At 40.5% G+C, this 12283-nt stretch overlaps 1 protein-coding gene across 6 annotated transcripts in view; it reads right to left on the bottom strand.

Moving 5' to 3' along the window:
- Positions 1–12283, bottom strand: part of LOC124805030 (dual oxidase maturation factor 1-like) — a 139367-nt gene that overhangs the window by 48282 nt on the left and 78802 nt on the right. For all 6 annotated transcript variants that reach the window (XM_047265445.1, XM_047265447.1, XM_047265448.1 and 3 more), the window contains exon 7: positions 7875–8086. In XM_047265445.1, coding sequence (XP_047121401.1) covers positions 7875–8086 — 212 coding nt within the window. The remainder of the gene's footprint in view (positions 1–7874; positions 8087–12283) is intronic.

Genomic DNA, 12283 nt, shown 5'->3' with positions numbered 1-12283 from the left:
CACCTGCGGCTTTGGTGGCTCAGCCATTGCATCGCCTGTTGCATAAAAACATGCCCTTTCACTGGTCTGCGTCTTGTGATGCGGCTTTCCAGAAATTGAAGACTATGCTGAAACAGGCCCCATGCCTGGCTACTTATCGACCTGGCCAACATCTTGTTCTTGCCATGGACGCCTCTCAATACAGGATTGGTGCAGTCCTTGTGCACCGTTTTTCTGACGGTTCTGAACAACTCATTCTTATGTCTCCAAAACACCCACGGATGCAAATTGAAAAAGAAGCTTTGGCCATTATTTATGCTTTTCACAAGTTTGGTGTTTTTCTCTATGGATCCAAATTTCATCTTGTTACGCACCACAAACCACTTGTTTCCTTGTTTCATCCATCAACGTCGCTTCCCAACAAGGCTGCACACCGCCTCCAGCGTTGGGCTCTTTACTTGTCTTGTTTCAATTATGAGATTCATTTCCGGCTGACGGCTCAACATGCAAATGCTGATGCTCTGTCTCGCCTTCCCATGGGTCCTGATCAGGCATTCAATAGGGATGTAATTTTGTGTTTCCACCTGGATGTTGCCGAGCAGCGGGTTGTGGACGAGTTCCCCATCACCGGGGACCGGCTGGTGGCTTTTACGGGTTCTGATCCTACCCTCTCCCGGGTTTTATGCTGTATTCAGAAGGGTTGGCCATATTGCCCATCTGCTAAGCCTTCTGATCCATTGCTGAACTACTATGCTTTGCGTTACCGCCTCACGGCTAGGGATGGTGTTATCCTCCTTTCCACCGACAATGCTTCGCCGCGTGTTGTGGTACCTGTGTCTTTGCGTGCTTCGGTCTTGCGCCTCTTTCACCAAGGATACTGGGGTGTCTCTCGCACAAAATCTCTGGTGCACCGATATGTGTACTGGCCCGGCATCGACTCTGAAATCGCACACATGGTCGCTGCCTGCGGCCCTTGTGCGTCACAGGCCACCGCCCCGAAGTCATCTTCGTCACTGTGGCCTTTGCCTGAGAAGCCCTGGGAGCATATTCATGCTGACTTCGCGGGACCTTTTTTAGGTAATTATTGGCTTCTGGTTATTGACACCTACTCTAACTTTCCTTTAATTGTCTGTTGCACGTCGCCCACCACCGCGGCAACCACCAATGCTCTAGCTCGCATTTTCTCTTTGGAAGGCCTTCCCTCTATTCTTGTTACTGATAATGGTCTGTGATTTGCCTCTTCCGATTTTGCATGACACGGCCCCTCCATTCCATCCACAGTCAAATGGTGAGGCTGAACGACTGGTCCGCACATTTAAGGCTCAGATGAGGAAACTCCTGACTTCTGCTGCTGATGATGCGCTTCTCCAGTTTCTGGCTTCTTACCGTTTCACCTCCATGGGTGACCGCAGCCTGGCTGAGCTGTTACATGGCCGACAGCCCCGCACGCTACTTCATCTTTTGCGGCCTTCCATCTAATGGCTGCGGGTGCCTTCGCTTGGCCGGTTCACCGCCGACAACCTTGTATGGGTAGGGGGACATGGCAGGCAGCCAAAATGGAGTCCTGGCCACATCTTACGACACCGTGGCTGACACTTGTATGAAATCCAGACGGACACGGGTGTAGCAGTGTGTCATTCGGACCAGCTTCAGCCTCGTGTGCCGGCAATGCCTGTTCCGAATGCCGCTACACCACCTTCGGCTCTACCTGACACCCAGGATCTTGGAATCTCTCATTACTCACAACGCAGCCCTCTCACCATCATCTCGGTGCCAGCACAAGAACTAACGCCACCAGGAGACGTGCCCATGCAGGAACCAGATGACCATCATCTGTTGGAGCAACTCTACTCACCTCCTTGTCGTACGGATGCCGACACATCGCCCATGTCTCCTGTTATAACAACCGGACTTGCCGCAATGGGCAGATTGGGGCACGGGGCCCCAGCAGATTCGACCCCTACGTCTCCTCTGTCATCTCGACCCGTTATCATCGGGGACACTTCCATCCGTATGGGAAGCCTCCTCCTCGAGACTTTACGGCCAGTCAAACAACACCTATGGACGTTAGCAATCTACAGGCCACCTCCATCAAGACCTGTGCAAAAAATTCAAAGGGGGGAAAAGCGTTGTGACTCGCCGATCTTTCAAAGTGCCGCCTCGCAGTTATGCGTGTCCTCTACATGCGGCGGTGTCTGCCAACCATGCAGCAGCCCCGCCACCTAAGCGGCCAGCCAGTCAACGACCGCTAGACTTGGACTCAGTACTGATTTGACTGTTACAGTGTACACACATCTTACTTTGTTTACTTGTGCTGTGACTTACATGTATTGTGTCATCCTAGAAATATATTTGTTGAACTTGACATTATAACAGATTGCATTCAAAGTAAGTATAATTAATTGTGAGGCAGCCATTTCTGGTGACAGAAACATGGACTTCCTCACAGAAAATAAACACAAGTGTAAATTATTAGACCTAACTAAAGCACGTAATCTGAAACAAGGGTGGATGTTCCAACTAGAGTCACACCAACCAACCAGAAAAGCTCGGACCAAGTAACCGTTAACAAGTATAAGAAAGGTGCATCAGTAAAAGTAGTGATCACACAGCCCAGTCCTCAGAATGGATTAAAAGAACAGTCTGCAAAAATAGTAGCCTAAAAATGAAACAAAGACTCTACATGTAGTCAAAGTTAAGACACTTTAATGAATTATTAAGTAGTGAACATTGGTCGTGTATCAGTCATACTCTAAACGCAGATGATAAGTTCACCTTATTTGTAGAGTACTATATTTTGTATCAGCCTTTCCTTTATGCACATTATTAGACCTAACAAAAGCATATAATCCAGAAACAACAAAGAACTGGAATATTAAAGGAATTGGAGCCGTGTGCAAGAGAATACGAATACTGCATGACATGGGTAAGGAAAGAACTCATCAAATAGATGAACACATATACTACAAAAAACATCTTTAGAAAATAAATCAATAGTCTTAAGAATGTATAATGATAATGCAACAAATAAACTGGATTTCATCAGATAGGATATAGGGCATTATTTTTTTATAACTGAAACAGTGTGTGCTGGCACAGAACAATAAGAAAATAGCTAGTTCAACAGAAACAGCAAACATCTTCAACTGTTACTTAACAACAATAGCTGAAGATTTTAAACAAGACCATTTCACTACCAACATGCACACAACCAAAAGCAAAATCTAGTATTACCAAACGTGCCTTACAAAAACTCATGTTTTTTACTAATGAAACCACAGAACAGAAAAATAATGTCTGTAATTATTACCTAATTACTTTTGACCTCCATTTTTTCAAATTATTAGAACATATTACATATACCAGGATGACAAAACTCACGAACAAAAATTATACATCAATAAAACTAAAGCATGACTGCGAAAGCCAGGAATCAACAGACACCTATATGTGGCTGTAGATATAGTAGTCCAAAACTTATGGGTGGGAAAAGACATGTAATGGGAATATTCCTCGGCTTAACATAAGCATTTGATGTGATAGGCCTACCATTCTCCTTCACATACATGGAAACTATGACTGTGAAGCTTACCAATGTAGTGGCCATTTCTAAGTAACCATACACAAAAAGTTAGCACAAGACTCACAGACAACAAAATTAGATTAGTTTCTAACTGCTTATCAAACGAACAAACATTATCCTATCACTATAATATCAATCGGTCACAGTTAGAATCAGCCAACTCATACAGATACTTCAGTGTAACACTTCGTAGGGATATGAAATGGAATGATCACAAAGGCTCAGTCGTGAGTACAGCAGATGGTAGGCTATGATTTATTGGTAGAATACTGGGGAACTGCAGTAAGTCCAAAAAGGAGATCACTTACAAATCACTTGTGGAACCCATTCTAGAAAACTGCTCAAGCATGTGGGATCTGTACCAAATAGGATTAACAGGGGAAATTGAACATATACAGAGAAAGGCAGCATGAATGGTCACATGTTTGTTTGATTCATGAGAGTGTGTCACAGAGATACTGAAGGAACTGAACTGGCAGGCTCTTGAAGATAGATGTAAACCATTCTGAGAAAGTTTTAAGACTGCTGTGATTCCAATGTCATTGGCTAACCTCAACGTTTTTATTACTTATCATTGATTTTCATTATTGCTTGTCAATGTACAGATTGATAACATTGGGGATAGACAGGGGATAGATAGGCTGCAACCCTGCCCTACTCCCTTCTTAAATACTGCTTCTCTTCCTTCAACTCTTATAGCTGCAGTTTGGTTTCTGTACAAATTGTTGATAATCTTTTGTTTCTTGTATTTAACCCTCGTATCTTCAGAATGAGGAGGTATTGACTAGGATTGGGGAGAAGAGAAGTTTGTGGCACAACTTGACTAGAAGAAGGGATCGGTTGGTAGGACATGTTTTGAGGCATCAAGGGATCACAAATTTAGCATTGGAGGGCAGCGTGGAGGGTAAAAATCGTAGAGGGAGACCAAGAGATGAATACACTAAGCAGATTCAGAAGGATGTAGGTTGCAGTAGGTACTGGGAGATGAAGAAGCTTGCACAGGATAGAGTAGCATGTAGAGCTGCATCAAACCAGTCTCAGGACTGAAGACCACAACAACAACAACAACAACATCTTCAGAATTTCAAAGTGTGTATTCTAGTCAACATATTCAAAACCTTTCTTTAAATCCTTCAACCCACTGTCCAAGATAATTTGTCGGGTCATTTTTTTGTTTTACCATACATGTTCCTGCCTTTCTTTGGAACATAAACTGATCATCCCCAAGATTGGCTTCTACTAGCTTTTCCAGTCTTCTGTAAATAATTTACACCAGTCTTGTGCAATTAATATTCTCACATGTCAGCAACTGCTGTCCTTGGAATTGGAATTGTTACATTCTTCTTGAAGTCTGAGGATATTTCCACTGTCTCAAGTACCTTGCACACCATATGGAATAGCTTTGTCATGGCTGGCTCTCCCAAGGATCTCAATAATTATTGGGAAACTTTGCCTATTTCAGGGGCATTGTTTCAGCTTAAGTATTTCACTGTTCTGTCAAATTCCTCTCACAGCATCATACCTCCCATCTCATCTGTAGCTAGTTTCTCTTCCCTTTCCATAACCCTGTCTTTCATCTCACTTTCCTTGAATAGCCCATCTACATATTCTTATACCTTTCTGTCAACAGATTTTTTGAGCTTGTGGATCCAGAGTAACATGAAATGAGACATGTTACTTCAAAAGGTAAGTAGAGGTTGTTATGCATTAATGACCCTGGAAATTCATGTGTAAAATATAGAATGATATCCTGAGACATCTTTTCTGCAACACAGAGATGTATGGAATAAAAAAAAGACCACTATCAGAATCAGTCACTGCACACAGCATTAGTGGCTCATGTACGAGTAGATCTTTGTTTAAAAGTTCAATATAGCACAATTGCCCAATATGTACATATCATAAATATTACTGTTCTTCAAGAAACATAAATGAGTAAGGAACATATGAATAAAACTTCATAATCACTGCGCAAGATAGCCAGATAATCTTCATGTTATGTCTAAAAACTTATCAAAAAGAACCTATCAAAAGGAGATAATACCCTAGAACAAAACTCCTAATATTGTAAAACCTATCACAGATAAGAAAAGTTTGAGAGGAAAGTACTGACATATTTACATCTATGAGGTGTGTTTTTTAAGTAAGTACCGTTTTGAAATTTAAAAAAGACTTGCTAAGATATCTCATTAATTTTATTTTTACATGAAAGCCTATACCTTAATCTACTTTTCTACATAATTCCTGTCAATATTGAGGCACTTGTCATAACGTTGTACCAGTTTTTTAATATCCTCCTCACAGAAGTCTGCCGCCTGACTTGTTAACCACTGCTTTGACTTTGTCATCGTCTTGAAGACGCTGACTGCCCAGGTGTTTCTTCAAGTGCAGGAACAGATGGTAGTCACTGGGTGCAAGATCGGGGCTGTATGGAGGATGATCTAGAGTTTCCCATAGAAAAGATGTGATGAGATCTTTGGTCTGATTTGCCACATGTGGACAGGCATTGTCTTGCAGCAAAACGATGCCCTTGCTCAACTTCCATGGACGGTTGCTTTGATTCTGGTGTGACGTAGGCTGCCCATGTTTCAACACCCATAACAATTTGGCTTAAGAAATCATCACCGTCATTGTGGTACCGTTTAAGGAAAGTCAATGCACTGTCTAAACGTTTGGTTTTGTGCACATCCGTCAACATTTTCAGTACCCAACGTGCGCACAATTTTCGGTAATTCAAGTGCTCGGTCACAATGCCATACGAAACACTATGAGAATGTAAAGGCTTTACATATGTCTGCTTGTGTCTGCATATGTGCGGATGGATATGTGTGTGTGTGTGTGAGTGTATACCTGTCCTTTTTTCCCCCTAAGGTAAATCTTTCCGCTCCCAGGATTGGAATGACTCCTTACCCTCTCCCTTAAAACCCACATCCTTTCGTCTTTCCCTCTCCTTCCCTCTTTCCTGATGAACCAACTGTGGGTTGCGAAAGCTTGAATTTTGTGTGTGTGTTCATGTTTGTTTGTGTGTCTATCAACATACCAACGCTTTTGTTTGGTAAGTTACATCATCTTTGTTTTTAGATATATTTTAACAATATTAATATTAATGACAAGCTCATCAGAGGCACAGCACAACCTGGGTTAGGCGCAAATGAGGAAGGAAAAGGACCAAGTCCTTTCAGAGGAACCATACTGGAATTCAAATTAAACAATTTACTGAAATTATGGAAAACTTGTATCTTTATGGTCAGCCAAGAATTTGAAGTACCATCATCCTGAATACCACTGCACTGCCTTGTTCAGTAGTATAGAAACCGATAATCTGCACAATTTCTTCCCATGAAATAAATAACTCTTGTCATCACTGTAAACCAGCCACAGACTAGCGCTCCCATTATCACCTTGAAAAGACAACCACACCCTGTTGTCATGTGCTACGATGAGATGAGGAATATCCTACCTATAATTCCACTGTCATCCCACAAAGTGGTATTCTGTTGCCAATTCAGGCTACACAGTATCCAAATGTACCACTACACCACACCCTCTATCAATCAGCCACCCTATGAATCACTGCTTCATGCAAAGGCCTTTTCTATACATGCACTCACTACTTCCTGTTGCAGTCCAGTCACGGGCATTTCCTGTTCTATCAAAGTTTATTTCATTTGTGAAAGAAGCTATGGTATACACTATGAGTGCTAGCCTTATGTGAGCTGTCTCTATTCAGAAAAGGCCACCTTCCAATTCTTGATTAACTAAAAACTTGACCACCCACTTGGTGAGCATGATGCACACTACAACACCAGTGATTTCAACAGTTGTTTCATTTTCAGTTCCATTAGGTCCTCCTTCCTAGCACAAGCTCCTCTGAACTGCACACATTGAAACTGCCAGCCTATAATATATCTCCACAATCCCTTGGCCCAAAGCTCTGCTAGTCCTTTATTTTCAACCACCATCTTCTGACTCATTCGCCATTACCCTCGCCATTTCCTTAATTATCATCTTCGGCCACATTCCCCACCTATGCCAACATTATACTCTTCTTACTTTCTCCTGCTTCTGCCTAACATGGTATCACAGTGGTAAGATACTTAAACTCGCACATGGGGGTACTGCATTTCATTTCCCCATTGACCAAATGGTGGAACAGTTCTGTTGAAAATAACATGAACATTTTTCTTCCCCAACCTTGTACGGTTTTACCTTGTACTCTGTCTCTAATGACTTCTTTCCTCATTTATCACTTTCTTGCCCAAAACATTACCATCCTAATGTAGATACCACTATTTAAATGTTTATAGCTTACCTACAATGAGCACAAGCCAAAAATGAAAGCCAAAGTGTGTCACAAGAACTTCTTTCCCGATAGGTATTGCTAGCTCTTGATAATTTCGTATTGATGCCCACAGGATGCAGGCTAGTATCTGGAAGAAGCCTGTAAGCACCATGAAATATCCTCCATAGCGCACCACATGCAAAAAGGATAGATTGGCTACCAACCAGCATGGAAATGCAGACCTGCTCCAAACAAAAAAAATTAATTACTGCAGACATTAAAAATAAGCATTTACAGAGAGATTATTACATTACAATGTGCTGTAATTCCATTCTTAAAGCTATACATAGACAATATCTCTATCTGTGTGTGTTTTGACCCATGGTCTTCAGAAACCAAAAAGCCATCATTACCAGAGCCACTTTCCTAGTGCCATATAGCAGCTATATGCATTGTGATACTGACGTCTTGCCATTGTGGTGATTCCATACAATTTTACAGCCAATGAGAATTCGATGAAATTGGTCAGAGAAATGTGCAAAATGTGTTCACAGGGACAATAAATACAAATGTATACAAATTGTTTAGTGGACATTATGCTATAGATTATACATGTTGTGGAGCCCTTGGAAGTATAGAATGTTTTCTACACCAAACATGTAATAAATTCTTAATAAGCAGTGGAGAGCATGGATCAATATGATACAAGATCAGGCAGAACTAAGAACACACTCTTTTATTCACATAATTTTCAAGCTAAACTTACCATTATTATGATTATTAGTATTGTTACACATGTAGCTATGAAAATATCCTCTTTCAGCATCTGATAGCTTTAAGGATCTACCAAAAATAATAATCTATTATAATGAAAAGTGGGAAAATGGCATGTTTGGTTAAACAAGTCACCATATCTTTAAGTCAGAGGTATGGCTAGCGATATAAAATTATTTATAAGTTTTACCCAACTAATGTAGTGTGCATCTATATTATTTAGTTGAAACAGAATACTGTAGTTTGTTTGGTCACTAGTTAATTAGTTATTTACATATTCTTTGGATCATAATTTTCATCTCTCACTGTGATGTGGAATGTGTCTGTTTTACAATTATAGTACACTTTCTCAGTGAAAAATTGGTAACATGCTGACTATTTATACTATTTCTTGAATGATGATTTTTCTTGTTATGTATTAAACTGCCTTCATCATTTGGACAGTGGAGGGGGAGGGTGGGAGGAGAGGCAGGTGGGGAAGGGGGGGGGGGGAGGAAGTTGAAGATTTTCGTAGCTGAATACCTCTCTCTTTCTGTGCCACACTAGACTCAGTGATGGACAGTATAAATCATTTCTCCTTCTAATGCTACATTTAAGCATGTTATTATTGTTTTCAAACTGTGATTGGTTGGTGAGAACAAATGTAGTCAGGAAGTAAATTTACTATGAGGCTGATGTCAGTATGGCCAACTGGTGCTGTCCACAAGAGGTACTAGAGTGTACACCACATACTATCCACATTGCATGCTTCTGTACAATGAACACTTCTTTCTCAATGATGAGTTACCCCAGAATATGCTCCCATAAGACATTAATGAATGAAAATAAGAAATTAAGTCAACCTTTTGACTTTTCATGTCCAAAACCTGATATTATCTGTAATGCAAAATTTGAAAAACTTTGACATTTAAGGAAATATATGACATTTGACTTCCAGTTCAAGTTTTTATCAATAAAGATACCTAATAATTTTGAATACTCTGTTTTATTTATTGATTGACCCTCATGTATTATATTTATAATAGTGTAGTTAGGCATTATGCTGTATCGTATTGCATGTACCGTTTTTTAACAAATTCAGTAACAGTCCATTCGCAAAGATCCAGTAACTAATTTTCAAGAAATATTATTTACATTTTCAAAAAATGGAAAATCAAGAATGAGTCAACAGTAACAAAATAAATTAGGATTGTCTCCTAATCACCATATAGAGGAGAGGCACTGAGCAGTACACAAGCACCTTCAAAAGTAGATTTTGGGAGTGTGTAGAGACATGGTGGAACAGGATGGTGAACTGCTAGGGGCAACATCATCAGGAGAGCTGTGCTGGCAGTATGAGAGGAGGAGGTGGTGTGTATGTGTGGGGGGAGGGGGGATGGCTGGAGAGAAGAGAGAGGAAGAACTGTGCAGGTGAATGGATGCCAAAAAGCATGTGTAAGGTTGGAGAGGGAACAAAGCAATCAGTGAGGCAGGTGAAGGACAGAGGTTAGCAAAGGTTGAGGCCAAGTGGGCTGCAACAATGAAAAACACTTTGCAAGTAGAGTTTCCATTTGTGCAATCCAGAAAAGCTGGTAGTGGTGACAGAAAAATCCAGTTGGCATGGCCTGTGAAGCTGTCATTGAAGTCATGTACATCGTGTTGTGTGCAATGTTTAGCAATGGTGATCACCATTCATGAAGGCAGACAGTCTGGTAGTGGTCATTCCCACATAGAATAAAACAAAGTGATTTTATCTACACTGGTAGACTACATGGCTGTTTTCATAGGTGGCCTTTGATGGAGTAGGAAATGCCTGTGACTGGACTGAAGTAGGTGGCAGTGGTGGAAGGGTGCAGGGAACAGGTCTTGCATATAGGTCCTTTACAAGAACGTGAGCCATAGGGCAAGGGATTGTGAGTAGAGGTGGAACAGGGATAGACAAGCATTTGTGTAGGTTGGGTGAACAGCTCCCACTGTGGGAGGGAAGGGGAAGATATTTCTCATTTCACATCATGTGTCATCTATTGTTGACGAAGGCCTTAACGGCCAAAAGCTTCATTTGTGACAGTCTTTTTGTTGTGCCTAGCTGCGACTCAGCATCTCTGCTATATGGTTAGTGGCAACTTTCCTTTTTATAATATTGTTACATTCAGTCCTGCATTTTCCATTGTTTGATACAGTTGTTTATGTGACATGTGATAGGTACATGAAAACCTGCAAATCAGTTATCAGGCAAAGTTAAATTTAATTCATTTTTCAGCTTATTTTTCTCATTGCATTGATTCCATTGATACCAGTAATTTGTCTATAGATTATTTTAATTAAAAGTCATAGTTGATTAAAGATAATACTACAATTCAAGAAGAAGAAAGCAGAATCCATTATAATGACCCACACCATTCTAAAGCTAAGAATTCCAATTTCCCAAATATGTACTTTAAATTACATGAAACTAATTCTCTTCTGAAATAATTAAAGTTGAACTTATGAGCTACTTCCAAATATAGACTGCAGATTTTGCCCTTAATCACTGTTACATTCTGACCTTCAGCAACCTACTTTCATTAACTTAATTCTTTTGTACAATATGATGTACAGCACTAATTAATTGTCTGACTAATCAATTATTTCATGTAATTTACTATGATTTTCAATATGGTGGTTAAATTTATAAACAAAGAGATTTACATCATGGAAGCATAATAATATCCATATAATCTTCTAAATTTCTAACCAATAACATTTTTTATAAGCCAAAATTTATTAAAAGGTTGCAGTTCATTCAAAACAGCTAAATTCAGCCTAGCCAATTTTCAAAGTATTATGTAGTTGTTCTTATGCCAATCTTTATAAGACCATTTAAGTCCCATTCTGCAGTCTGTGATCAGAAATCTTAGAAGCAAAAACTATTGATAGTTGATACAGGAAAATTCACTGCAGTCAGTTTGTCAGAAGTGACAGTTCAGCAAAATGTACAATGCTCAGGTCGAATTTCATGTCCTGTCATTTCTTATTTAATAACTCAATGAAACTGCATTTTAATTATTTGTATTGTGAATTCTGTGCATGATGTGGTTGTGGTATCATAGGTCAATACCATCCCTACTGACACATCACAGTTGGCAACGGAAACACATATTTCTGACAGACACCAATAGCAGTGCCGTGGGGACCCTGTGGATCCAACGATGTGCACCTGCTGAGCTGTGCCTTCAGTGGCTCCGACTATGAGTGCCCTCTGCCACCACGACATAGGATGGCTGGTGGCAGCTATGCGGCACAGTCTCAGTTGCAGTCTTCAGTCTTAGTCAGTTTTCGACAGTTCACTCGCATCAGTAGCTGGAGCCCCACACTACATGACACTTTTCTTGTAATATCTGGGCTTTATTGCTGTTTGTTCTTTGTAAAGTTTCTTTACAATGCGCGGAGAAAGCTACAAGTTAAATAAAACTTCTGTTTTCTGTATTCACGTGTTCACTCATCATTTCTGCTCCTGTCCTGCCTCCCTACAACGATAGCTGTTGCACGACTTTGTAGCCAACCAACAGCATTGTGTACGAAATGGTACCCAATAGTGACTGATTGTGTCGGATTTCAACAGTGACCTACCAGGACAAGTGATAATCAATTGCCATCAAAGACCATGTTAACTAACGAGAAAATATGGTTACTATGCAGTCTTGTTT

Source organism: Schistocerca piceifrons, chromosome 7 (genome assembly GCF_021461385.2).
Source record: "Schistocerca piceifrons isolate TAMUIC-IGC-003096 chromosome 7, iqSchPice1.1, whole genome shotgun sequence".
NCBI classification, from domain to species: domain Eukaryota; kingdom Metazoa; phylum Arthropoda; class Insecta; order Orthoptera; family Acrididae; genus Schistocerca; species Schistocerca piceifrons.
Note: the sequence above shows the minus strand (reverse complement) of the source record. Positions and strands in the feature narration are given on the sequence as shown.